General features: G+C 60.5%; 3 protein-coding genes across 3 annotated transcripts; all 3 read left to right on the forward strand.

The window, feature by feature from the left end:
- Nucleotides 1-9,313: 9,313 nt before the first annotated feature.
- Nucleotides 9,314-12,434, forward strand: CD244 (CD244 molecule). The gene is made up of 7 exons (XM_050912394.1): nt 9,314-9,959; nt 10,032-10,310; nt 11,256-11,320; nt 11,448-11,513; nt 11,672-11,737; nt 11,877-11,936; nt 12,039-12,434. The coding sequence occupies exons 1-7, from the start codon at nt 9,329-9,331 to the stop codon at nt 12,114-12,116; spliced, it is 1,245 nt and encodes a 414-aa protein (XP_050768351.1). The 5' UTR covers nt 9,314-9,328; the 3' UTR covers nt 12,117-12,434.
- A 2,241-nt stretch (nt 12,435-14,675) lies between these two features.
- On the forward strand, nt 14,676-16,930 carry CD48 (CD48 molecule). Its single transcript, XM_050912385.1, has 4 exons — nt 14,676-14,849; nt 15,377-15,691; nt 15,772-16,035; nt 16,311-16,930. The coding sequence occupies exons 1-4, from the start codon at nt 14,798-14,800 to the stop codon at nt 16,397-16,399; spliced, it is 720 nt and encodes a 239-aa protein (XP_050768342.1). The 5' UTR covers nt 14,676-14,797; the 3' UTR covers nt 16,400-16,930.
- Nucleotides 16,931-19,601: 2,671 nt separating this feature from the next.
- On the forward strand, nt 19,602-26,442 carry LOC127026901 (signaling lymphocytic activation molecule-like). The gene is made up of 8 exons (XM_050912197.1): nt 19,602-19,653; nt 22,573-22,899; nt 23,256-23,537; nt 24,597-24,707; nt 25,401-25,498; nt 25,743-25,804; nt 25,985-26,264; nt 26,386-26,442. The coding sequence occupies exons 1-8, from the start codon at nt 19,602-19,604 to the stop codon at nt 26,440-26,442; spliced, it is 1,269 nt and encodes a 422-aa protein (XP_050768154.1).
- The last annotated feature ends 1,123 nt before the right edge of the window (nt 26,443-27,565 follow it).

Below are 27,565 nucleotides of genomic sequence, written 5' to 3' on the forward strand. Positions count from 1 at the left end.
TCTTGGCTTTCCCTGGCTGGTGAAACTGAGGCAGGGGAGCCACCGCTCCCGGCACCCCAAATACAGGCTCATCGCTGCCATGGGGATGGTCCCTGTGGAGCGGTGATGCCGGGGGGCTCAGACCCCGCTCTTGGCCCCGCTGAGACCTCATCCCCCGGCTCCGGTGGCTTTGTCCCTGGTCACGACGTGAACAGCGGCCATCAGCATCAGCAGCGGCCCGAAGACGGCGGCCACGAGACACCCCTTCACCACGCAGTAGCGGTCCTGCACCCCGCATACCCCCGGCCCCCCGCCGCCACCCGGGGGCTGCCCCCCACCTGCACCCTGTGTTGCGGTGTCTCCAGCACTGGGCTCGCTCACTCCCCAGGGTTCCGCGGTGCTCCTGCTGTGTCCTCCCGTGTCACCAGTCCCAGCCGCTGTCTCGGGCGAGCCATCTGTGGGCACGGGGCACGGTGTGAGCCGTGGGGCCGGTGGCTGTTTTGGGGACCGGGGACCAGCCCCCACCTTGGGGTGTCTGGGTGCCACCGGGGCTGGGTGCAGCGAATGCAGCACCCCAGGGGGTCTGGGTGCCACCAGGGCTGGGTTCAGCGGGTGCAGCGGGCGAGCACAGACACCGAAAGAGGAAGGGGAATTTCTCCACCGACCACATGCCCATCCTGGACTCCTCCGCATAGTCACGGGGGGGATGCCGTGGGACGGGTGGGCTCGGGGCCGGGGAGCTCAGGCAGTGGCAGCCCACCCCCATGGGGACATGCTCGGGGTGGACCGATCCCAAACTTGGTCCCCGCAACCCTCCCTCCCTCCATCCTTGGACTTACCGTGAACCAGCAATAAGTAGGAAAAGGTCTTTGGGTTGGTGGGGTGAAACAAGGTGTCCACAACCACCTCGTACCTCCCGCTGTCCCCCAGCTTCAGTGGTCTGATCTCCAGCGACAGGTTGGTGGGGTGGATGAACAGCCGGCCGCGGAAGCTGGGCAGGTAGTCGACGGTGAACAACTTCTCCCTCGGCTTGGCCTCGGCGATGTGGGTCCCCCGGGACCTCCAGGTGACCCGCACGATGTCCGCAGACACAGAGTGCATGGCCGGGAAGGACAGGGCCTGTCCCTTCAGCCCCTTCAGCAGCTTGACGCCGCAGCAGAGACGCAGACCTGCAAGGCACCGGGTGCCACGAGGCGGTTGTGGGGAGGACCGCAGCGGTGACGATCGCAAGGGCGAGGGTGGTCTCCATCTCCCCCCCCCCCCCCAAAAAAAAAGCATCCTGAAGCATCCCTAGGGATGGATGCTGGTGCAGCCGGGATGCTCCAGCCCATCTGCCCTGGCATCCCAGCCCTGCCTACGCCAAACTGCCCACCCCAGCTCCAGGAACATCCTTACCCCCGGCTGCCGCTAGCAGCACGCAGCAGAGAAGCGTGGCCCTGGCTCCGGCCATGTCCCGTCCTTGCGTGGGGCTGGCTGGGGGGAGGGCTGAGCGGATGCTGCGGACCCCAACACATGGGGCTGAGCCCCACAGGGGCAGAAAACCCCTCGGGGCTGTCGGCAGCGCTGTCGGTAGAGGGATTGCACAAGGCTTACCGCCGGGAAGGCCACGGGTGCTCACGGAGTGAGGGAAGCAGTGACTTGGCGGGTGGGACGGGCTTCATGGAGGAAGCGGTGGCGGCTGGTGTTTGCCATGACGTGCCAGGGCCTGGCGCTGCCCCAGGACGGGCAGGAGAGGAAGGGGCAGCTCCCGCTTCAGCGGTAATTTGTACGGACGATGAATAACCCAGCGGAGGCGATGGGACCGGTGGCAGAAGGGAGGCAGGGGTTTAAGATCCTGCTCGTGGCGTGCGACCGGCTGGAGGGCACGGGCAGAGCTGGAGCTGGGGTCCTTCCCCTGCACATCCCGGCCTTTTTCCCATCGGAGCCAGCTGGGAACAGGGACACGGCTGCAGGCGCTGCCCTCTGGGACAGGTGAATTTTAGCTGAGGCCGGGGGAGGCTCAGTCACTGTGGAAGATGCTCTCGGTGGAAGCCCGCTTCCCCCTGGATGCGATCCCTGCACGACCCGTCCTCCACCCCCGTCCCACTCAAAAACGAAGGTTTCCACCCAGTTATCGCTTCCCCGAGTGAGCTGGGATCAGCGCACGGAGCCAGGGCTCAGCTCCTGGGGGATGGATACTGGGGAGCGGGGTTCAGGGACCCCAGCCCAGGGCCAAGCCCGGGCCCCCCCAGGGCCAAGGCCAGCCCGGCTGCCACCGAGCGCGGTCGCATGCTGCCACCTCTCGGGCAGAGCCTGGGAGAGTATTTTGGTTAAAAAACATGTGGCTTTTCCTCCCTCCATGGGTTAGAAGCGGAGTGCAGGTGGGATGCTGCGGGGATGGGCTGCAGGCCCATTAAAACAGAAAAGCATTTAAAAAGCTGCCTGTTTGAGAAGGGCGGGGGGCTGTGGGGGTCCCCATGGGGACCCCGACGGCGGCATCCGTGTGAAAGCCTCGTGCGGGATGGCCGCCCGCTTCCCGCTCCCATCCCGTAGCATCACCTGCCCCGCGCAGCTGGTTCGGCCGCACCGGCTGCGTTCCCGAACACCGGAGGGATGCCGGAGCCAGGAAAGCAGCCACGCATCCCCGCGCCGTCGCACCGCCATGCGAGCCGCTCTGCCTGCGCAGAACTCCCCCCCCCTGCCCAGCCCTCCTCGCCTGCGCATCTCGTGGGCCAAATTTAGCTGGAAGGGGAATGAGAAACCGCGGATGATGCGCTGAATAAAAACACCCTCTGCAATGCGGTGCTTCAAGTATGCAGCATCTTCCCTTCCTCCTCAACGTGGTCCGTGAAACGTGGTAAATGTTTCCTTTGCGTTCCCTTCCCTTTCTTTTCCCCCCTCTCGTGCTCCCCGGGCAAAGCTTCTCCAGCCCAAGGAAGGTCCCCTTGATGTAAATTGTTCCCTACATGTTGAATGGAGCCGCAGACAAAAGCTCTAATTAATCGGCTCAGCCCCTTCTCTGGAGCGGAGGTTTTCAACCTTGCAAAACGCTGCTTTTCCCTTTGTAGCCTTAATTAGTTTTTTTGCTCCTCTGCCTTCGAGGGGGAGGAAGGGGCCGTGGGAGCCGGCGTGTCCCACGTCACCGCCGGGGCACCGCGCCTCGGGAGACGGGGGGGGAAAGTCGCCGGAGCTCCTCCAGCCGGCTCTGTCTGGGCTTGTATGTGTTGGGGTCAGGCTGTGCCTCAGTTTCCCCCACTGGTGGGGTTGAAGCCGTTGCACCCTGGTCGCTGCTGGGTGATGGAGCGGGGACCCGTCGGCTTGTGCATCGTTGTGCGTGCACGCCTGGGCACGCCGGCAGGTTTCAGGCTTGCAGGAAACCCGCTCCGGCTGCTGGTGAGGCTGAGCTGATCCCGTCCCTCTCTGCTCCCTCTGCCGCCGCCTTTTTTCAAGGCTTTTGCTGGGAATCTGCCCCTTTCCCACCCGTTTGCCCAGTTCCCAGCAGAACCAGCCGACAGCCCTTGCTCGGGGGTGGCTGTTTCGCAGCAGGGACCCCTGGTCCCCAACTCATCCCGTGCATCACCCAGTTCCCAGCCACGGTTTCCCTGCTGGCATCCAACCCGGCAGCGGGGCGGAGAACGGCTCGGGGCTGCCGTGGAGGCAATGAGCTTACCATAAGGTGATTAGCGGCGCGGATCAGAGGGCAAAAGCAGACGCCGGGGTGATCGGATTAGAGGCCGCCGGCCCCGGCGCCTCTTGCTCTCTTCCAGCAGCACCGTGGCTGCCTGTGACCCACCGGCCCCGGATGATGCTGCTGGGCAGGGGACGGTGTGGGCACGGGGGATGCCTGGCCTCAGCGGGGCTGTGCTGGGCTTGGGCATCCCTGATATCCTAGGAAAAGCCGAGAGTGCTGCTGGAGCGTAGTAAAACCACTCTCAGGACAAGCTCATTAATATCTACCAGCAATTTAACGGGGTGGTATCTGTCGGCTGGGGCTAGATAAGGGACCAACAAACTGCTGCTGCACCCAGATAACACGATGCGCCTTCCACATGGCGCCCCATCCGCAGTTTTATCTAAATGTGGCAGATCTGGAGTTAAGATATTTGGGAGAGGGAATAAACCTCTGGCGATGAGCGGGCGACACGCCGAGCTGCTTCGTTAAAGGATGGGGAGGAGAGTTAACGCAAGGCTGGGGCGATGCTCCTCAGTCCCCGCATCCCGATCCCATCGGGATGGCTCCGTCCCAGAGCGAGGGGTCTGGCAGGACGCCGGGCAGGGGAGCGTGGCCCTGTTTGCTCAAAACCCGAGGGAGAACCCCACCCCGGGGGTCTCTTCTGGGGTGGGGGGAAGCTTTGCCCTGGGCTGTGGAGGGAGCCTCCTCTTTTGGGGTGCAGCCCGTTTGATCTGTCCTCTCCCTAGAACAGCCCAGAACTTGTTCAAGAACCCAAAATACAGAACACGGGGTGGGGGGGGGAAAGTAGATTTTTCTTTAATCCATGCTCAGGCGGGTTAACAGCTCTCCGTGGTTAAAGGCAGCTCGTTTGTTGGGGCGTTCTGAGGCCCGACCTGATGCACAAAGCGGGGTGGGGGCCAGCGGCTGCTTTGCAGGCTCCCCCTTTTGGGGGGGTCCTACCCAACGCTCGAAGAGCCGGGAGCGCTGCGGGAAGGGGATCCCCGCTGCTAGCTGAGGACGTGCGTGACGGCCACGGCTGTGCCAGCCTGCCCAGCACCAGCAGGCAGAGCAGCCCCTTCAGGAGACAGAAGCTGGGGATGGGGGGGACATCCCCTGCCCCCCCGGGGACACCGAGGCAGGGTTGCCTGCGGCACAGGCTCAGAGCACTCGCGGGACTGATCCTGCCACGTCCCCACCGCCGCCGGCTATGGTTCACAGCACCTTGCACGCCGGCTGCACGCTGCTCTGCGCCCCCAGCTACGCCTCCCACTTATGTATCCCAAACGGATTGAAGTCCTAAACCTCATTTCGGAGCTGGAGGGGCAGAAACTCCCCCCAAAAACATCTGTCCCACAAACCGGAGGCGGCAGCGCGGCAGGCTTCCGCAACGTCGGTGCTGGCCGTGCTCCAGCTCACCGGGTTGCTCGCGTTGCAGCAGCAGACGGTGGGGTCGGCATCCCCAGGGACCTGCAGGCGCAGCCAGGGCTGGTGCTCCAGGGCTCCCAGGGATCCCCGCTGCAGGACCAGTTGTAGGAGAAGTTGCCAGCGCCGGGCACGGTGCAAACCAGTGAGAGGTTGCACCAGCCCTGCTCCCAGTGCAGGATGCGTGCCTCCAGGCGCGGCTGGCCGACGGGCTCTGCGGGGACAGAGCCGGTGAGAAGGGACGGGGGGGACAGGGTGACGGGGTGATGGGGACCCGGCTACTCACCCCACACCGACACGCGGAAGCACAGGGCAGTAACAAGGCCTGACGTGTCCTCAAAATCTGCCCGATAGACCCCACTGTCTGCCGTGCTAACCGGCCTGATCCGCAGGGAGAGGGTCTCCTGCTGGAAATCAGCTCTCCCAGAAAAAACACCCTTGGAGGGTGGGGCAGCTTTATCCTTCTCAGCCGTCAGGATCCGCTGCTGGTATCCTGCTTCCAGTCGCGCTCTCCATTCGACCTTTGCCCACCCCTGCGGGGGTTTCTCCGGCTGCAGCTGCAGCGTTCCGTCGGCAGACACGGCTTCTTCCCGGCACTCCGGGGGTCCTAAAGCGGAGAGGGATGAGCGAGGGCCCGCGGCCCTGGGAGATGCTCCGTGGCTGGGGCTGGGGCACGGTCACCGCCATCACAGGGGGGTCCCTCACCCGGCACAGCCCCGCTCTGTCCCTCCCTGGGGATCTGGGGCTCAAAGCCTCCGGCATCGTGTGCCGTCAGCCATCCCTTCGTTCCCCCCCCAGGGCGGCTGAGCACAGTTTGGCAAACGGTTTTCAGTTCCTCCTCCTCTCGCATCCTCCGCCTCCACTTACCTTTGGCTGGTGAGAAACAGATACTCCCAACTACGCACCGCGGGGGTTCTTTTCTCCCAATAGATATTTGTTATCTAAGGCTGATATAAAGGGAATGCCATTTTCCAAAGTCAGGGGAAGCTCTGACGAAGCTCTCGCTCACCGCCCTGCCCTGTGCCTCCTACAGCAACTCAAATCCTCATAAGCAGAGCATTTTTTCCTAGACACACAGCCTTTTCTCAAAAAAATGGTCAATTTTTTCACAAAAATTCCTTCTAAATGGCCCAATTTAAGCAATACCCATAGCGCTGAGGCTTTCTGACTCTCAAAAACAGCCTTTTGCTTTCAGCTTCGCTTTGTGGGGTTTTTTTTTCCCTCACCCGACAACCCGAGACACGGCTCTGATCCCGCAACAACCTGTTTGCTTGCTAGTTCACGAGAGAAAAAAAACCAAAACCCAACCCACAGCCAAGTGCTTTTAAAAGCAGTTTCCCAAGGAACTTGCCAGCCCCACGTGGACGCACAGAGGCTGGACACACTCATTGCAGCTCCCGCCGCAGAGCCGGTTGCCACCCGCCCGTGCTTACCTTGGGCTCAGCAGAGGAAGAAGAGGGAGATGAGGAGGAGAAGGACAACATGCTCCATGGCTGCCCCAGGGAAAGGTGGGAGTCGGGGTGGGAGATCAGGGCAGGCGCAAGGAGGAAGATCAGCCCCGGCTCTGCATCCGCTGCCCCCCCACATCTCCCGGGAGCCCCTTGGCCGGGCTGCACTGCTCCCCAGCTCCCTGACCCCAAGGCACGGGGGTCTTTGGGCTGGGCACTGCTCCCTGATGGACCGAATCCTGCCGCTCCGGGCCGTCCCTGGCCTGTGGTCAGGGCGCTGGACGTATCTGCACGTTACAAACCGCTGCAGTGCGGCACTCGGCGCAGCTTTTCCTCCCGAGGCGAGCTGCAAAGGGAAAGCAAAAACCCCCCCAAACCACCCCCACCCTGGGTAATTAAAATTAGTTTCCTCTGAGGTTTGCAGCCGCCCAGCCCAGCAGCCGATCTCACCAGGGCAGCCGGCGGTGCATCCTTCTCCGCCGTGCTCTACCCTGTGGGGACCCAGGGTACCCCGGCATCCACCCCGGTGGAGGGTTGGGCTGCGGGGGGGGGGACGGGGGACGACAGCGTGGCCAAGAGCGGCAGCGCGGAGGAGATCACGCAGAGGCGGAGGGTGCAAAGGAACGGCAGGCAGGAAAGGAAGTTGCTGCTGGACAGTCGCCAGCGCTGAGGGGTTTTGCACCTCTCCGGCTACAAGGGAGCTCTCTTGGGTGCCATCTGGAGATGCATCGGCATGGGGGTCCCCGGTGCCCGCCGGCACCATCGGTGCTGCTGGGCCTGGTGCTGCTGGCCACGGCCGGCGGCCAAGGTGAGGAGGGGACGCAGTGCCGGGCTCGCCGGGAGGATCGGGGCTCACTTGGCCTCACGGTACAGAGGGGAGGCTGGTGGTGGGTGAGCCCTGCTGCCTGCACTGGTGCTGGCAGTGTTCGCAGGCAGGGCAGGAGGGATGCACGGACGGGGAGGTGTTGCTGCTGCCTGCCTGGGGAAGCTGGGTGCCGGGGAAAGGCTGGCCGTGCCGTTGGCATGAAGGCATCCACAGGTACTCAGGCTGGGGAGGGCTGCGGGGTCACAGGCAGCGAGCCGGCCTCAGAGTCCCTGGGGAGATGGAGTGGGGCTGGGTGGGGTTTTTTTTGGCTTTTCTTCAGTTCTCTGCGTCTGGTCCTGCCCGGAGCAGGTAGAGCCAGGACGGCTCTCACGCAGTGCCGATTCCCCTGTGCGGGCAGCGTTGCTGCCTGCGGCATGCGGGGCTCATCTGAAAGAAGTCACCTCCCTGCCAGAGCAGTGCCCACACCCCACGGGCAGCCCTGACCTTTCCTGCACCCAGAAACGCAGCTTTTCGAGGCCAGGTCTCTCTACTGAACGAATATGGCACCTTTCCCCCACAATTTCAGCGGAGCTGGTGGTGGCTGAAGGTCTTCTTCCTGAAAACAGCAACTTCTGCATGAGAGGAACAAAGAAACGCCCAGGTTTGTGGGCCAGCTTGGTGCCTGGAGTATCTCCCGGCCGCATCTCTGTATCCCTCATCATGCCACCCTTCCCTGCTCTCAGGGAGACCGGGCGAGCATCACCTCCACCTTCCCTCTCTCGCCACCCTAAGACGCATCTCCCGGCCCCATTGCCCACCCTGATGGTGGGGGGCCGGGGGGCACTCGCTGCTCAGGGGTGCACAAGATGAGGTGTTACTTGCTCAAAGCAGCAGAGCCTGCAGCAACCACGGGCTCAGCTGAACCGCAAAACATCCCCAGCAGGTGCTGGCGTGGTTAACCTGCGGTGTGCTGCACTGGCCTGGCCCCAGCGCTCGCGTCGGCTGTAGGCAGTGGCTTACGATCATAGCTCCGGGCTGCTGGGTGTATTTTTGCATCATTTCTTCCTCATCTCTGCACACCCGCTGCCCTGGCACCCTCCCTCCGCAGCAGCTCCCAAGGAGCCTTAGGTGAGGGCATTAAGGTGCCCTCACATCTTTCTTGCAGCGCTAGGTGCCTGCAAAGCAGTCGTAAGCACCAGTCCCCGTTTCTTGCAGGCTGTTTAGTACCTGGAGGGGTGGGAAGGGCCCCCTTTGTAACTGCTGCAGGTTCCAGGTGGGAAGCATCAGGGGCAGGAACTGATAAGGATAACTGATAAGGAGTGCCTGCTCCTGAGCCTGCTCCTTCGTTTCCTTAGAGGAGGATGCTTCTGCCTCTGCTTGCTCCAGCCTCCCGTATTCCTAGATCTGCTGAGAATAAGGGTGTCCCCTCTGCACCCCAGGGTCTGCTGAGGGCAGGCATCCTGATGTCTGCGGCTTTGCAAAGACAAGGTTTAAGCTGGAGCTGCTCAGGGTCTCCTGGCCGTGCCAGGAGATAGCAAAGCTGGTGGCTCCGCAGGTGTCCTCCAAGTGTGGCTTGGTGTTCGGACCGGTCGCACAGAGGCAAAGACCTGCCGGGGGCTGTGGGATGGGTGGGCTAAGCTGAGCTCCCAGAGGCTGATGCTTGCCTTGACGGCCGTGCAAGCTGGGCTTTGCCGAGGGCTGCAAGATGGGCGGTTGTGTGGGGCTCTACTGTGCGATGTCCACCCACGGCTGACGCAGCCCCGGCACTGCTCTGACCACACGCAGCAGTGAGGAAGCCGCGAGGCTGTGTGCACGCTCGGCCCCGGCAGCCTGCGGGCGTTCATTTGTTTTAGGGGCTTTTTTTATCTCGCCTCTGCCAGAGCCCTTGACATCCGGGGCTGCACTGAAAAGAGGGAGGCCAGCACAGAAACTCAAGAAAAAAGGGTCCAGCGGGGAAAATTCCCGTTCCCCAGGCTGCACGGACAAGGAAGGAGCTGGGGCACAAATGAGCAACCAGATGCTATGATCAGAGAGTCTGCAATCGCTCCTGCTCTGGGCAGGGCAGAGGATATTGCACGAGCGTCTGCAACGTGTGGTCAGAGCAGCAGGTGCGGACGGACACACAACCGGCCTGGGATGATGCCGAGAGAAGGGTACCCCAAGACGGGGATGGCGATGGGGAACCAGGCTGAGCTTGCTGCTGGGGAGCAGGAGGGGCCGTGCTGGAGGCTGCGGGTCTGGGGCACGAGTGGGCTCCAGCGGCCGTGCCTCATCCCCAGCCACGGAGCATCTCCCAGGGCCGCGGGCCCTCGCTCATCCATCTCCGCTTTAGGACCCCCGGAGTGCCGGGAAGAAGCCGTGTCTGCCAACGGAACGCTGCAGCTGCAGCCGGAGAAACCCCCGCAGGGGTGGGCAAAGGTCGAATGGAGAGTGCAACTGGAAGCAGGATACCAGCAGCGGATCCTGACGGCTGAGAAGGATAAAGCTGCCCCACCCTCCAAGGGTGTTTTTTCTGGGAGAGCTGATTTCCAGCAGGAGACCCTCTCCCTGCGGATCAGGCCGGTTAGCACGGCAGACAGTGGGGTCTATTGGGCAGATTTTGAGGACACGTCGGGCCTTGTTACTGCCCTGTGCTTCCGCGTGTCGGTGTGGGGTGAGTAGCCGGGTCCCCATCACCCCGTCACCCTGTCCCCCCCGTCCCTTCTCACCGGCTCTGTCCCCGCAGAGCCCGTCGGCCAGCCGCGCCTGGAGGCACGCATCCTGCACTGGGAGCAGGGCTGGTGCAACCTCTCACTGGTTTGCACCGTGCCCGGCGCTGGCAACTTCTCCTACAACTGGTCCTGCAGCGGGGATCCCCTGGGAGCCCTGGAGCACCAGCCCTGGCTGCGCCTGCAGGTCCCTGGGGATGCCGACCCCACCGTCTGCTGCTGCAATGCGAGCAACCCGGTGAGCTGGAGCACGGCCAGCACCGACGTTGCGGAAGCCTGCCGCGCTGCAGCCCCAGGTAATTTGCCCTCAGCTCCGTAAAAGCAGGATTTACGGGGTGCGCGAGCCGCACCGCTTCTAGTTCTTTCTCGGGGACCTTCGTCTCCCTGCCTGGGCGATAGAAACTGTGGAGGACGTCATGCTGACACCAAAATGTGCCCAGCTTCCCCTCCTGGGAAAGAACCGGGGCTGAGATTTCCTGGCCGGGTCTCTTCCCCTTGTGCTGTCCTCTGTGGGCTGTGGTGGAGACTGCGTTTAGAAATGGCTCAAGGCTCTGCCCTGCGTTGAAGGTCTCCCCTTCTCCTCTCCTTCCTCCCCAGGGCTTTTCAGCATCGTTCCATGGTGGGCAGTGGCCGTGTCCCTGGGGCTGGCACTGGTCACCTCCATAGCCCTCATTGTCACCTGCTGCTGGTGGAGGAAGCGAGGAAAGGACCCCCCGGGAGGTTTGTCCCCAGGGTCGGTGCGGTAGCTGGCGGGATGGGCAGCCGTAGGGTTTTGGCTGTGCAGCCCCTGCCCTCCTCCTGACTGCTGTCATGCTCCTAACGCGCTCCGTGCTGGCCCTGGGGTTCTCGCTCCTCCTGGGGCTGATGCGGGGTAAGGCACCGGGCACCGTCACCCCCCTGCCAGGTGCTGCACAGGGCACGAAGTCTTTGCCCATCCCTGCTGATGCAGGATGGTCCAGGTTGATGAGCTAGATGAAGCATCCCAGCAGCCTGAGCATCAGTGGCCAAACCTGGAGGCCTCATCCCATGGGGTCTAGAGGACTGTTTGGGTTTGGATATTCATTTGCTTCTGAGCTGGAGCATCCCTTCCCAGCCCCTGCCAGGTGCCAACAAAGTCAAACCTCCCAGTTGCCAAGGGACCTCTTTCTCCTTCTGCTTTGCGTTGCTTGAGGGCTGAACCCCCCCAGTCTGGGGGCTCTAACGTGTCAGCCGTCTTACGCTGACCCTTCAAACTCCCCCAGGACATGTCCAGCAGACGCTGACTCTCTACGACGAGGTGGGCAAAGCCCGAACTGGCCGAGACCCTGTGAGTGCCGGGGGCGTCCCTGGGCATCCCCTCCCTACGCTGCCTGGAGGGACAGGACCTCTGTTTGAAAATGTCTGTCACCCCGGGTTGCATCCTTTAACCAGCCTGGGGTTGCTTTCTCCTCCAGAATGGGACCAGTGAGGCCACCGTGGGAGGAAACACCATCTACGCCGTCGTCTGCACCAGAACGCAGGTAGGGTCAGTCCTGTGCTGGCGGGGGGGAGCGGAGCTGCCCCATGGGCTTGGCTGTGCAGCCTTCGGGCCGGATGCATCCATGGCAGCTGCCAAGACCCACGCTTTTGCCCAAAACATGTTTTTCTTTGCGCATCTCGACTGTTTTTTCCCTGGCAGGGACCCAGCTGTCCTCAGGAGCCCGAAAGCTGCACTATCTACTCCACGATTCAGCCTACCAGGAAGGTGAAGTTGTTGCACCGTCACCCTGACCCCCCCTGCAGTGGCACAGAAACCCGGGGCCCCTCTGTTCATCAACCGGGTGCCGGGTTCACCGTCCCGCTCGTGCGTTGCCTAACAGCAGATTTCCCACTCTTTTCCACAGTCTCCCTCTCTCAAGAGGAAGAGGCTGGACCCAGCTTTGGTTTCCACTGCCTACGTAGAGGTAACGGGCACCGGACCGGTGGGGAGATGAGCCCTGGGTATCTCCAAAGCTCATCAGCTTTTTGCGGCCGTGGTGTGCTAAAGCCCACCCTTTTCCTTGCAGGCTACGGGGGGTTCTAGACGCTGGTGCCCTCCGTCGCAGACCTCGTCCCCGGCTCCTTCAGGCCACCACCTCTCCTAGTGCCCTGGCAAGACCTTCCCTTCCCTAAAGACCTCTTCTCCTGGAGCACCCAGAGACCTCCAGCACCCACTGGGACCCCACCCAGCCAAGCCAGGGGCTCGCTCGGGATGGAAATGGTCAGACACGGGTTATTGCAAGGATGCAAACCCCAGCTGCGCCTTGGAGACTTTCCTGTGAGGGAAGGAGGAAAGACTCGGTGATGGAAACCTGTCTGCGGAGGAGATGGATGCGGAATTGGACAGGCGGGGTCGTGGGGGAAGAGGATACGTGTGATGTGTGTGTGTTTAGTGCCAGCATGTGATCTTGTGGGGTTTTTTTAGGTTGTGGCAGGTTCGATATACCTCAGGAATTTATTTTCAGGCGCAAATATAAGCTGAACTGCATGAGGCAATTGTGGTGCTTGTTTAATTACCTTAATTGGCTATTTATAGCCTGAAATGTACCTCAGACACGGGGAGGAATTGGGAATTGCCTTGTTTGTGGCTCGGGAGCCTCAGATGTGATCAGAGTCTCGTGCGGAGATGCACTTTGTGAAGCTTCAGCCGTGTGTGTCGGGTAGGGGAGAGGTGGCCCTGGGCATCGGCCCTGGGAAGGATGGTCCCTGCCTGCACCGGCTGGGCTGGGCACGGCCCCGGGTGCCCCGTGGTGAGCTGAGACCGGGGACACTGCCACGTCCCTTCCCACCTAAGTTATCCCACGCTCCTACAGCACGAGTGGCCCTGGGAGGAGGCAGTGGAGAAAGAGGGCCTCCGGCTTCAAAGATCTTCCCAAAGGCAAGATCAAGGGCTTTTTTTCGGGATTAAAATGAAACGTGGCACTTTGATAGCAGCATGGGGAGTGACAGCAGCTCTGCAATGCTCCCCTCCCGCCGGAGTCCCCGGATCAAAATAGCTTTGTGGCTGCTCCCTGTGAAACGAGCATTAATTGGGATCGTTAACCGGGAGCTGCGCTGGGAGGCTGGCACAGGGAGGGGAGGGAGTGTCTGGCTGCCACAACGAGGGAATTTAGGGGGCTGGGCTGGTGCGGATGGGGGCTCGGGCACAGCGTGCCGGCACTGCCGCCGGAGCTGGGCTGGTTTATGCCATCCCGAGCCCCATCCTCTGCTTTTCACGATGTGCAAGTGTGAGTCAAATACTTCTTGCACCATAACGGCATCCCCCTCCGCACGTGGCAGTCGGCATTGATGGAGAGGCGGCAGCGGGGCCTGTGGCTGGCTGAATTCAGTGGGAAAAGTTCAGGCACAACGGAGGGGATGGAAATCCTTCGGCGCAGGTGCCGGGGATGCGGTGGCAGTCCTTGCTGGGCTGTGGCCGCTGCCTAGGAGCTGGGGCTAAAGCAGGAGCTGCATCTCAGCCCCTTTGCAGCCCGAAACGCCGGGTCCCCGCACTTCTGACAAGCGGAAACATCTGAAGGCGACAGCACAAAGCCTGGGGGCTGCCGCATCCATCAGCACGTCGGGCTCCTGCCGAAGCCACGCTCCATCACGGCGCTGTAGTTTATGCTAATGGCTTGCTTTTCCATATCGGAGATAATTTGCAGTGCTCGCTGCAAGCGCTGAGGCAGCACTTTGCTCCCTGCCAGGGAAGTTTGCTTTCCCATCCCCGCCGGTTTCTATCAGCGCGGTGTAATTGGGCGCGGGGACAAGCCGGCGGGTGCTCGGCACCGTGGTGCCACTGGCTCGGTGCTAGTGATCATTGCCTGGCTGGTGGCGTGCTCCTACTAACATCTCTGATGTCAGATCTCCTCCCCGATGGACGGGGACTGCTCAGGGCTGAAATTAAACTGGGTGAGGGCTCAGCCGGTGCCGCCGTTGCCCTTTGTTCACAGCCGGGTCGGCCGCGGTGTTCCTTGCTCACGGCCGGGGTGGTGCGTGGGAAGGTGCCGGTGGCCGTTTGCCCCCGACGCGGGGGCTGTGCTGGCTTTGCCGCCCTGCGCATCCCTCAGCCGGTGCCAGACAAAGGCCCTGAAATGTCGTCTTTCAGGAAGGAATCCAGGCTGTAATTAAAATCCTTCATTTTAAGCATCTGCCCTGGTTGGAGGCCAGTGCACTGGGGCTGCAGCACGTGCTTTAGCATCAGCAAGTCATCTTTCCCATCTCCTTCCCACCTGCGCTGATCGCCCGCGAACTGGGGTCATGGGGACACCCCGAACGCTGGCACCCGTGGTCCCCGCTCAAGCTGGGGCTGCTCAATGGCACGTCCCGGGGGCCAGACCTCGCCGAGGACACAGACCTGGGTTTGCAGGTGGAGAAATGGGAAGCCTGTGGGTTGGTTGCAGCGGCTGTAAAGGGGAGACGTGGCCATTTCATTTACCATCAGGGTGGCGGGGTGAGCGATGAGGGAGTCGGGGGCCCATGGGGTGCTGTGCCTGGTGTCTCCAGGAAGGCTTGGGGCTGCTGCCTGTTGCCCCGGGTGCCTGTGGGGTGGTGTGACGAATGACAAACCCTGAGCGCGTGACTTCTCAAGGGAGCCCGGAAGCGAAGGGAGGAAACACAGCGGGTTCATGCCATCTCCCAGCCACGCGGCCGCCCTGCCAGCCCCTTTCCTGCAGAGCCCCCCGCCCCCCAGCCCCGGCTTTAGGGATGGTGGCAGAGGGCTGCAGGCTCGGGGGGGTCCTCGGTGAGTAGCTGCCCCGTGAGGCGGATTTCCACCTTGGGGTTTGGATGCGGACGCAGAGAGAAGATGGCGGCGGTGTTTAAAATGGTGCTCTTCTTCCTCCTCTTCATCATGCAGGGTATGGCGGCGGGTTCCCCTGGGGGGAGGATGCTGGGTTGGAAGGAGATGGCTTTGGGGACGGTGGGGGACCTTGGGGATGTGCCCGTCGGTAAACCCTCCCTGTCCCCGCTCTCTCCCCCGGCTTTTCCCATCCTGGCGCTGTACCCGAGGTGTGTCCCACCGGCTTCCTTCCCGTGGGAGCCCCTGGCATTGCCACCACCAAGCTGGGGGTGAGGGGCTTCTCCGGGTGAGCCTGGAGGAGGGAGAGGACCCCCAAAATGAAAGCAAAGGGAAAAAAAAAAAACCCAAAACACTTCACTGAGAGGATCCGGGCAGTCCCATACTCAGGGTGGGGAGGCGAAATCCCACCACAAGTTGTAAGGGCTCGTCCCTTGGCTGAGAGAGACCAAAGGCGTTAGGAATTAGCGAGTGAATGGGTTATTTGCATTTTCCATGTGTCTGGGAGGAATCAAGGTCCCCAAGCGAGGACAAGTGCTGGGGAGGGGTGGGCTGGCCAAGCAGCACTGATCTCCGCTTTCTCAGCAGCCTGGGCACGACGTGGTCAATCGGAGGTGGTCGGGGTTGTTCGTGGGGTGGCATTGCTCAGCCCCAGCTGGCAAAACCAGACCTCCTACCACCGAATCCACTGGCGGCGCAACAACTCTGTGAAGATCGCCAGCCGGGACGGCAGGATGAAGGTGCAGTACCCCAGCAGCACCTACAAGGGACGCCTGGAACTCTTCCTCAACAACACCCTAAAAATCAGCTACCTGCAGAAAAATGACAGCAGCACGTACCAGGTGTACCTGGAGGACGAGGTGGGCAAGGAGCACATTGAGGACATCCTCCTGACGGTCTATGGTGAGCTGGGAGGACGGGAGGGTTGTCCCAGCACCCCACGGCGGGACAGGGAGGCTGTGACATCCCGCTGCCTCTTGCAGATCTGGTCCCGAAACCCACTGTGAATGCCAAAGTGATCGGGGGTGACCCGGCGTGGTGCAAAGCTACCCTGGAGTGCTCGGTGGGGCTCGAAGGGGTGACCTACGAGTGGATCCCCCCCAGCAAGGTCGTGCTGGAGGGTACGGGTGCCTCTAAGCAGCATGTCTCCTTTGACCCCTGGATAGAAACCTACATCTGCAAAGTCAGCAACCCTGTCTCCTCCAACAACGCCTCGCTGACCTACAGGCCCCCCTGCTCCTGGACAGGTACCACCCGTGGTGCACCCAGCTGGGGTGGGATGGGCTGCAAGGTGGCCTTGGCTTTGGAGGGTCCCCGGAGCAGCGGCAGTGACCCTGAGGACAGTGGGTCCCGGCAAGGCTGGAGGTAGCCCATGGGTCAGGAATGGTGGGTCCCTTTTCCCCCTGCACCGTGGGCTGGTGGGTGGCAGGAGCCCACCTGGGGAGGAGGTTGGGGGGGGTCCCCTGCCAGGGCTGGGCAGCCCACAGCCCTCCCCATGCCCCAGGTCTCCCTCTGCCTCCAGGTGAGTCCTCCTCTGCTGCATCCTGCACCACCAGTGGCGTGCTGGTGGCCCTGGGACACCTCCTCCTCTTCGTCCTCGCTCTGGCTTAAGGACGCTCTGCAGCTGACATGTCTCCTCGTCTCACCACCCCCTGCCACGGGACCAGCGCCTGGATGAGGCCCTCAAACTGGCTGGATGCAGAAGGATGCGGTTGCTCAAAGGAACCTTTACAACCAGTGCCCGTTACACCAGCACCCGCCCAGTCTCATCCACAGCTGCATGCTTCCTGCCAGCCCAGGCTCTGGCTCCTCTGCTGCTGCCTTCAGGGTAGCTCCATACCTCAGTTTTCAGGGCTCCTCGTGGATGTGGGGGGGTCCTCCGGCTGTCGGCGATGCCCCTTATGGGACTGACAACCAGTGTGACAGTGCATGACGCGTTTAGCCTGAAACTGGTAACACCAGCATGGGTGCAGCTGGGTGCTGCCCAACCTCCAGCTCTGGAGCACCAGAGCATCTCGAGGGGGCAGAGCTAAGGTGGCACCTTTTGGCTTTCTCTGCAAGGGAGGGTTCGGCAGGGCGAGTACAGTCTCTGCCTTCAGGAATGTCTGTCTGTGTATGCATTAAATCAATTTTAACCTTAAACACCACATTTTTAGGTGCCTGTTCTGCATTCTGCTCTGGGGTGGGGTCAGCCGCAGCGGGTGCTCAGGGTCCAGGGGGATGATGGAGGGAGCAACATTTGCCCCGCAACACCCTTGCTGGGGACAGGAGCACTTCCACAGTTGTCCCCCATGGGAGGAGCCGGCTCTGGATGGTGGGATGTGGGCTCATTGGGGTAGGAGGATGTGTCTTGTGAATGACAGAGATGGTCCCTCAGCCTGCAAGGAGGGATGGGGACATGTCCCAGGGCCACCGCAGCCCTGGGACGCTGCTGCTCCTGCCAGCTCCAGCAAACCAGCCCAGGAAGCGGGAGAACTGGGCTCTACCCTTCTTAAAACCCAAGAGGCATCACTTTCCAGAGCCATCTTTAAGCAAAGACTCCTGAGGCCAGATTCATCAAAGAGTCAACAGGGACCTTGCCGACTTGTTTGAAAAATCAGTAATGAGCACAAGTCGTTCCAGCTCCCGGGTCTAATGAGCGGCTCGGGGTAATTCCTGCCGGGTGCCTGATGGTTTTAGAACCAAAGCATATTTTCACAGAAATATCCCCCCTTGAAAATATTTGCTTGGGTCTTGGTCCATTCCCATATGGAGGCTTTGGGGCTTTTCTGCCTCTGACAAAATCCAGGATGACCGCTGAGCACCAGCATCATCGTAAAACCTCCTGCGATGAGTAAATACAGAGCCCGGTACTGCGCCTCAGTCATCTTTCCAGGCAGGAGACTTCAGCCTGAGCTGATAGGGAAAGTAAAGGCATTATTTTCGGTTACGGGAGGTTTTTCTGTGACTGCCTGTATGGTTTTTGTGCCCCCAGGTGCTTCCTGGAAGGATTTTTTTTCTTGATGGTTTTGCTTGTTAAATAACTTGTCCTGCTTCTCCTGGCTGCTGCCAGCCCAGCCTGGTGCATGCTGCTGTGGTAGTGCCCCATGGGTGATACTGGGGTTTTATGGTTTTCCTGGACCAGTTGATGGTCAATGGTCTTCTCCATGCCGGCACAGCCTGCACCCAAGCATGGGGCACCTATCCGTGGCAAGGGGAGGGTTGGGGGACCATCCTGCTGCCCTGCCTGGGGGGCTGAGCTGGTGGAGCCCATCCACTGGAGACCTCCTTCCTGATCATCGGCTCTTCAGGTGGGATTTGTGCCGGGGCAGGTTCCTGCTCTGCAAAATACCCCAAGGTGATGTCTTTGCCCCACCATCATCTGGCCAAGCGCTCGGTCCGGGAGCTGGCTGCCTCTGGTAGGAACCACCGCCGTGTTTCAGCTGACCTGAAGCTCCTTGTGTGCCTGTGGTGAGAAAAAGAACCGAGTCCCCTCGTACTGCTCTTACTCATCCTTTCCTTTTTACACCTCTGCTGAACTCTTCCCTTCTGTGAACTGCTGATTATTGGGAAATGGCCTGTTGTTTTTTTGGTTGTTTTTTTTTTTTTTCTCAGCTAGATGCTTTCTGAGCAGGAAGGAGCAGCCTAGCAGGATGCCGGGGTGGTTTAGTGTGGTTTTAGGCTTTTTATCATTAGAAATAACTTATTGGCAACAAAACTCATGGAGGTCTCGGAGCCTGGCTCTACTGAGAAGCGGTGGGATGCAAGTTCACCCTTTTTATTTCTTTGTGGCACTCAAACTTGGTTTAAAACTTTGGAGGAATTCCTGCTTCACGCTGTCGCCTCTGCTCTCCTCTGAAAACCAGAAAAAGCCATGAAAACTTGAAGAAAAAAATAGGAAAGAACCATTCTCCCGTTTTAAAGCTGTGCGGGCTGATCACCGACAGAGGTGAATAATTCATTCCATTGAAAACACAAAAACAAGCAAGCTTTTTCTCGCCCCTTCCCAGCAGTGGAACAAGTGAGCGGTGTTTTCCCCGCGCTCCCCATCCCCGGCTCTCCGGGGAGCTGTATGAGCACGGGAGGCTGCCGTCTCCGCTCCATCCCCACCCGGGGGGGGGACGCCCGCAGGAGGGGGGACCGTCCCCATCCCCGAGCACCCGCTCTGGGGATGGCGTTGAACAGGAGCAAATTAAAGTTCAGGTCACCTCCCTGAGCGCTCAGCCTGAGAACGAGGATTGGGCTTTTCCTCGGTGAGGTTTTTAAAGACCACCCGTACTCCTCCTCGCCGTAGATCCCATGCAGCCCAAAGCAGGGGTATGGGTTAATCCCAGAATATTTAGGGCTTTCCTGCAGCGGTGGGCATCGTGGCGGCGAGCACCAGTGCACACCGACTCTGTGGGCGAGCTTCATGCTGGGTTCCCAGCCCCACGGCGCTGGGATCAAGCAGCAGCGGTTGGGATGCTGCCACAGCGGGAAGCTGTTACTATACATGAAATCATTTTTCTTGCTGGTAGCTTCCTCTTCTTTTTGGGTCAGGTTAAGGACCCATGGCAGGATGACGCAGTTCTGGTACAAGCTATAAATTGATGCTCTGCTTCCTTCTGCAGGTCTCTCGGGCTGCCTCCAGTGAAGCATTCAGCAGCGCGACTCAGTGCTTTGAATACTTTTCCGCTCAAGACACAAAAAAAAAAAAAAAAAGAAAGAGTCATTCAGCCAAAAACAGGAAACACATGGCCCACGGCAGCGCCTCTGATTTGAGTATACCTGTCCTTATAATAAGCCCGGCAGCAGATATTAACTCCACCACAGCAGAGGCTCGATGAACCGAGGCATGGGCTGCAACGTGTGTCTCTGGCTGCTGATCTCTCTCGGCCGTGTTTGGGGTATGTATGTTTTCCTCTCCGTGAAAGACTCGGTTCGGATTGTTTGGGGAAATTTTAGCAGATATTAAGACCTTTAGAAATCGCGAGCTGTGCGCCGGGCGGACGGGCAGATCGAGTATAAATATTCATATAGAAGATAAATGGCTCGCAACTCCAAGCTGGATGTGTGGTGCATCCCTAATATGCTCCTTCTACTCAGGCTGAGGGAGGAGAGAATAAAAGATGATGAATGAACAAAGATGGTGATGGACAAAGTGTAGCCACAATAGTGAAGCGCTCTACCGTGTGTTTTAATGGGGTATTAATAGCGCTGAGCAAATAATTTAGTACCAGATGTGAACTGGGTTACTTGAGGCGAAGATCCTTGGTGGATTGTCTCACTCCCTGCAATACCGAGTGTCTCAGATCAAGAGGTGCCAGTGGGCTGGGAGATGGTACCCAAGCAATAAAACGTGTATAAGGCGAGTGGAAAGGGACTGGCAGCGGGGCAATGCCTCTTTCCTGGGTGCCCGGAGAGCCCTGGCCAGCTGTGGATGGTGTCCTGGGGACAACGGTGTCCTGGATGAGTCGAAATCCCCCCCAGACCAGCTGGTCAGGGAGCGAGGACCGGCTGGACCCCCCTGGGCTCCTGGGTCGTCTCCTCCCGGCCTGTCGGCGGTTACGGGAGGATCCCGCAAAATCCGTTTCGGTGGCAGTGAGCCTGCGCAAAAGCATTCGGGTAAGTCAGGGCCCCAGAGCAAAGGGAGCTGTGACTAATCCTGACCCTCTTCTTGGTGCCAGCCTGACGTCCGTTCCCCTTCCGTGGGGACACTGTGTGTCTCTGCAGCCCCATGAGCCCTCTGCCACTGCATCTGTGTAATTACCGGGCGTAAAACGAAGGACTCGGCTGGGAAACCAGAGACCTTGGCAGAGCTGGGGTTTCTCCTTGGCTCTGCTGGCTCACTGTTACTAGAATACCTGCCTTTAAAATCCCCCCGGGGTTTTCTGCCTAGCCAGCACACCGAAAGTCCCACGAGCCCGATACCTGACGTGAGGGCTGCTCCGGACCTAGCGCTGTGCCGGTGTGGATCGCTTGCCTTCCTCCAGCCCCTCCATCTGGGCTTCAGCACGGTTGGTTGCAGACCTCTTTGCAGACCATCCGTCCTCCTGCAGCCTAGCTCCAGCCGAGTCATCTTCCCCACAAAGGAGATGCTCCTTGCCGGGGCAGAGGGTTTTTCTAACGTGATGTAAAAAGGGCTTTTCCATTTGGTAATTAATGAGGAGCCTAACCGCGGCATGTCAAAAATACATGTTGCTGAGAAAACACAGCATCCGTCTGTGTGCTGGGCTTTACAGTAAAAAATGTATGAGGCACTGGATCAGCTGAACCGTGGGGTTTCTGTGGGATGACGGCCGTGTCCGCGTGGCTGCTTCGATGCTGGGGAGATGTAGTCCACAGGGACAGCTCAGAAACTGCCATGTTTCGTGCCGCAGAGGGGAGGGGAAAATAAGCGATGGCATTCACTTGGGATGGCGGCGGGGAGAGCTTTTGCTCTGTGGTTTTTACTGGAACCATATGCGCCGCAGGAGAGGCAGATACTGGGCTTATCTGGGCATCCCCAGACCTGTTCTTCTGGGGTAGCTCCCCCTCTTTTCTTTTCCCCTCTGGGGCAAAGCCTCGGCCCGATGGAAAGAAGTCGGTAGGAAACGTGGAGGTGACACAGTTCGGTCCGTTCCACGCTCGCGCTGCCGGTGGCTGGCAGCAGCGGTGAGCTGGCACCTCTCCCCATGCTGTTTCCTACAAAAACAAAGTTGTTTGCCCGGGGGTGCGGGCAAACATGAATCACTGCCTTGCAGCAAAAGACAGGAAAGGGTTTGGGGGAGAAGATCCTCCCGTGTGCTCTCCAGGAAATCTGGGTGGTTGAGATGCTTGCACCCCTCTTCTTAAGAGCGCTTTTCCGTGGCCACCAAGAAACACACCTGGGACCACCTTGACCAGGAGAAGGACAACCTGGGATTTACACCTGAGCCCACCTCCAGGAAGCTGAACTTCCTGCAATTCCTACAAGAAAAGTCCCACCGAAGGTTTCTGGAGCCGAGGCGCTCAAGGGAGGTGGGTGCCATGACATGCACCCAATTGCAGGCTTTGGCCAAGAGCCACCGAGCATCGCTTCCCTCTGGACCGCCCTGGTGTCACCAGGACTTCTCCAGGCTGGTCCCACTGCTGCCAGCACCCTTCTCCCAGGACCAGCATCCCCACCAGACTGGGACCGCGAGAGCCTTCCCCTGCTCGAGGCAGCCCCGTTCCACGGGGTGATGTTTCTCTGCGCTGGCTGGCTGTTGTTGTGCCATCAGAAAGCCCTGAGCCTTAAATCAGGATTTGGCCATCGTGCGTAGCGGTGCCCGACACAGGAGAACGCTGAGGCTGATGCAAATGAAGACTCTCTCGCCTTGCTCTGGAAAGGCGAGAGTGGGGAGGAAGAGCAGAGGAAGGCAACGCTTCCCCTCCAGCTCCTGAGCCGAGCCCTCTACCTCCATCCTTCGGGGTTGAGGATGTGGGGCCGAGGGCTGGGGGTCGCTCCTTTGGTTCTGGGGACGGTCCTGTGGGGTGGGCACAGGGCAGAGCTCGCACTGAGCCCTGATGTACAGCGCGACTCGTGTTCCCACCCGCCGGCAATCGCTGGTGCAGGATGTGGTGGATAACCCAGAGCTTGAAAACATGGTTAGATAATCTGTTCAATTTTTGACCCATTTATCTCCTGCAACCCAAGCTGCCCCCAATCTGCAGATTACCAGGGTGGGTCCAACGCCGTTGCTGGCTACCGCAGCTCTGCGGGCATCCGCTCTCCTCCGGCAGAGCCGGGATGGGGGGGAGGACGGTCGCTCCGAGCCCCCGTGCCTCCCTGCCTGCCTCAACCCTTCTCTCCGCTCTCCTCCCAGGCACGGGCCGTGGGACGAGGGAGACGGTGTTGGGCACCTTGGGGAAGGCGACGATATTGCGGATCCCCCTCCATCTCCAGAAACTCACTCTGAACTTTGGGGCAGCCGTCTGGAAGCGGGACACGGATGACCCGCACAGGAAGCTCGTCCTACTCAAGTACCTGGATGGCAACTACACCAACTACATGCAGAGACAAACTCGCTTCCACAAGTCGGACTTCTCCCTGGAGATCCTGAACACCAGCCGGCAGGACAGGCAGCTCTACGAGTACATAGCCAGCACGGGGTCGGAGGAGACAGTCTGGCAGATACAGCTGGAGGTGTATGGTGAGACACACTGCTTTGGGAGGACTGTGCTGGATGCTCCCAGCCTTTTGCGGTGCTGGGAGCAGGTCTGGGAGGTGGGTGGTGGTCAATGGGGGTGGGAGATGCCCACCCCGATGTCAAGGTGCTGCAGTGAGTTCAGGACCCTCTTGTAGCCCCATCTGGGTACCCCCAGGAGCCTTTGGGTGCGTGCAGACCATGTCCCTCCCTAATGCTGTTTGCAGCAGGTCCGGGGCCAGACCAGTTCCTTTCCATCTCCCGGGGATTTAGGAGAGGCCAGCAAGATTTCCCAGGCAGGGGCCAAGGCAATGTTTGCATCCTGCCCCAGACACAAACCTTTGCTCCCTCCCTCTCTCCAGAGCCGGTGTCTGATCCCAGCATCCAGATCCTCGGCTGGGCGCTGGCCAACGGCAGCTGCAACGTCACCCTCAACTGCACGGCAGAGCGGGGGGACAACGTCTCCTACAGCTGGGGCAGGCAGGACACCAACACCTCGGGGCTCTGCTCCCGCAACGGCAGCCTCCTGCACCTCTCCTACATCCTGCAGAACACAAGCATCACCTGCGCCTGCACGGCCAGCAACCCCATCAGCAGGCGGGTCGTCACCTTCAACTCCTCTGAGTGCAGCTACGAGCAAGGGGGTAAGTCCCCAGTTGCCGACTCGGCTCTCTCCAGCCTCCCGGTCCTGCTCTTGCTTTGCAGGGGACTTTTTCACGCTGCTTTAGGCAGCCTCAAAGGAGCCTTTTGCAAGAAAAGCGGCCGCTGCGTCACCTGCTCAGGGTTGCCCAGTCCTTCCCGTAAACGCTGGCATGGAGCCACAGGTCCCACCTCTCCCCGGCCAGCCAGGCCACCGCACTCGCTGCGCCTCGGTGCTCAAGGCTCATTTTAAATGCATGAGACTCGTACGCCGGGTGGTTTGGGGAGGATAAAAACCTCGGTGACAACTTCCCCTTTGGAGGCTCTTGGGGCAAAAGTCACGCTCTCTCTCACTGGGATTTTCTAGCGCTCCCTCGTGACATGGGGGACTTTCGCCGGGGCCGGGCGGTGCGCTGGCTGCCCTTTTCCCCGGGGACCTGGAGGCGAAGTCACATCTCTGCTGGGGCTCTCACAGTGACCTGTGCTGAGAAAATATCCCCATGGGAAAAACGGTCGGGACTCTTGCTTAGGAAAGGGAGATGCTGAAATGAGATGCTCCCAGGGGGGTTTCAGGCTTCTTTCTCACCCCCTTGCCCCAAAACCCCTTGCACCGTGGGACACCTCTGCATAGTGTCACCGTTAGTGGTCCAGGAGCGGGGCCATCCCGAGTGCCTCCCCGTGGTGAGAGCCCGGCTGGAGCTGCAGAGCTCTGTCCCAGGGCCCTCTTCTCATGCACCTGCAGTGGAAGGGCGTTGTACAAAGGGGTTGCCTCCCCGCAGGTCTCCGTAAAGCCACCAGAGACGTTTTTAGGGCTTTATCTGGCCCTGATCTGGCCCCCAGCAGGTTTTTTGCTGACTGCTGCAGTCTGGAGGCGATTAGAGAGAGCTCTGCTCAAGAGAAGTATTTCCTGCCCCTTGTTTCCTGTTCTACTGAAATCATCAGCCCAAAACGAGGTGACGAAATGAAGAAAGATTTTTTTAGCAGCCCATTCGGCTCAGCTCTGGGTGACCCTGGGCCCCAGGGCTGGCGGCCGACCCCCTCCCTTTCTCTGCCCCCCATCCCAGGCAGCGCCGGGCTGAGGACGGAGCATCTCGTGCTGATGGTGGTGGTGCCCGTCGCTGCAGTGATGCTGCTCACCGGGGCCTTCGTGGCCACCCGTTCAGCCATGCTCATCGGTGAGTGCCACGAGGGAGGGGTGCTGGGGTGGTTGGTGGTCCACGGGTGGGTTGAGCCTTGCAGGGGGACAGAAGATGCCCCCAGCCAGCCCCGGTGAATGGACCAAGGGGCTGATTCCTGCGGGCACCTTGTCTACGGAGTACCCTGGCCCTTGGGAAGGAGTGAAATACATTTCTCTTGAAGTACGGAGTAAAAGGCAGGAAGGAAACCAGCTTAAAAAAAAAATAAAAAAAAAAGAAAAAAAGAAAAAAAAAAAAACCCAGAAAAAAAGAAAAAAAAAAGAGAAATGTACCTGCACATGATCTCCAACGCTTTACCTGGATGATAGGCTTCTGAGATCATATCACATGGTCTCAAATGGAATTGAATGATCCCAGCCCAAATTAGGAGAGAACGTCATCCCCGAGTGCCTCAGCTGGGCTGCGCCCTGCCTTCCCATTCCCTGTGTAGTGACAAATTTGCAAAGCTGACCTGTGGCGGCCAGAAATCCTCCGACCGCGGCTGGGCAGCTGCGGCGACAGGGATGCAGCCAAGTCCAAGCCAGCGGGCACCGTGCTGGGGATGGATCCGGCATGGGCTCACCCTTGCCCTGCCTTGGGGCGCAGGAGCAGGATGCGGCTTGCAAAAGCGCCGGGGTCCCCCCCGGTCCCAGCTCCCCTCGCAGCTCGGTGACTTGCTTATCCCCCCCGCAGCCGGCCAGAGGCGGGATCGCTCGCCGCTTACCGAGGACAGCGCGGTGCACACCATCTACTCCCAAGTGCAGCGGGTGGAGGTGAGCCACGACCAGCACGACCCCAGCCGGCCTCGGCGCACGAGGCAAAAAAATGTTCCTTTAGCGATGGAAATGCTCCTTTAGTGATGGGAGCCCGAGCGCTGCAGCCGGCGAGGAGCACGGGCATGGCCCTGCCGGGGTTTCTTGGGTGTGGGGGTCTCAGACGGCGGCAGGCTGGCTTTGGACAGCAGGGAAAGCAGCAGCACCCAACGCCCCGGGTCGTTGCTGGGTGCCTCCTCGCTGGGCTGCGGCACCCTCTGCGGTGGGCTTTTGGCCACTGGGTGTCAACACAGCCCCGCGGCTGGTGAAGGAGAGGGTGAAACTGTGGTGGGGGGGACTGGGGTGGCCGTGGGCTCCCTGGGGTCACCCATCCCTGCCGTTCCAGGACTCAGCCTGGTCGCCATTAATTTGGGAATTGCTGGGAATAAGGTTGGGTGCTGCAGCTTCCCCAGCATCTCAGGGTGGCTTTGGGGACAGACTGTGTGGGTTCCCCTGTCCCCCAAGTCCCTGCTCAGTGCAAACCGGGGAGGAAATGGTGGGTCCAGGTGGGGTGGAGGGAGGGAAGGGCCCCCGCGGCGAGCTGCCTGCTGCTGCTCATCCTTCACTCTCCATGCAGAAGCAGAAAGGGGCCCCTGCCGCTGAGCATCCCTCCTGCACCACCATCTACGCTGCAGCCACCGGCCTGCCCCCGGACACGGCCCCGGCCCCTGGCAGAGCCCTGCGACCCCCGTGCAGCCCCCTGGCAGAGCCGCCCATCCCACAGGGCCACCCATCCCTCTTGCAGGTAAGGGTGACTGCCCCCCTGCCCCGTCCTCGCCCCGGCTGGGCATTGCCGTGGGGCACCCCACGGCCCCCCCAGCTCAGGCACCTCGCTGACCCCTTTGCTTCCCTGCTCTTTGCTGCAGAGCCCTGACAAGGAGCCCACGACAGTTTACGCCAGCGTGATGATGCCCGTGGCCTGAGCCTCTCCAGGCAGTGTGCGGCAGCCCAGCCCGGCCTCTGCCTCTGCTTGCTGGGCACCGACATCCACATTCCCGGCTGGAGAAAAGCCCGCTCGTCCCTGGGGAATCAGGGCAAAACCCTCCAGCACGTGCTGACCCCCGTCGCAGCCAAGCTGGGGCTGCAACGATGGCTGCGGGGGTCAGGGACAGCGGAGCAAAGAGCAGGGCTGAAGCAAGACAAGAAATCTCCCCGGGCTGTGGCTAAGGGTGCCCGGCAAGATGCTGAAGCACCAGGAGAGGGTAGAGGGGCTCTGGATACGACCCCGTAGCTGGGCATGAGCGAGGGAAAGAGAATCGGCGCCTCGGAAGGGAAGGGTCAGCCTGTCAGCACCGTGGTGCAGCACGGGGAAGCATGGCCGGAGCAGGTTTGCATCCCAACCTCATCCCTGCCCCGTGGGTTTTCACCCCACGGCCTCATCCTGTGGCCCCGGCTTCGCTAGAGGGAGCCCCCAGCTCGCAGCAGCCAGTGACACCAGTGACGCGCAGGGACGTGGGTTCGACGGCAGCGGGGAAAAATCAGAAGCCTTTTTTTTTTTTTTCTTTCCTGACCTTTTGCTCCGCAACCGGTTACGAAACGTCTGGGTTTTGGCCCAAGCGGTGAAGAAAGCATTGCCATCCCCTTGGGGCTGAGCCCTGCCCAGCGCCCACCCAGCCCCGGCCTGACACCCTGCACCGGGGGCACTGGCAACCCATGCCCGCGCCCGGGGAAGCAGCCACGTCCCACCGCACTTTTCCATCCCCATCCTTTTCCACTGATGACTACGGGAACAGGCGAGGATCTTCCACGCGGACTATTTAAAGCTGAATTTCTGGCTGAGAGGGGGAGGCAGCCCCTGCCCGTGGCCCGGCCACCCCCTGCCCGTAGCAGCTCCCGGCTTCCCTGCAGAAATACCCAGCATGGAGATGCTGGAGGTGGTCTGGACGAGGGACCAGGGCTGTAAAATCTTTCCAACCCCCTCCAGTCTGAGCTATTTTATAATCTCAACATAACTCAGCTCATACAGCAGGTCCGATCTCGTGTGTCGCTGCTAAGGGAAAGGAAAATAAATTTATAGTAAAGTCTTTTGGAAAGGTTTGCTGGAGG

The sequence above is a fragment of the Gymnogyps californianus genome, chromosome 29, assembly GCF_018139145.2.
Source record: "Gymnogyps californianus isolate 813 chromosome 29, ASM1813914v2, whole genome shotgun sequence".
In the NCBI taxonomy this organism is placed as follows: Eukaryota; Metazoa; Chordata; class Aves; order Accipitriformes; family Cathartidae; genus Gymnogyps; species Gymnogyps californianus.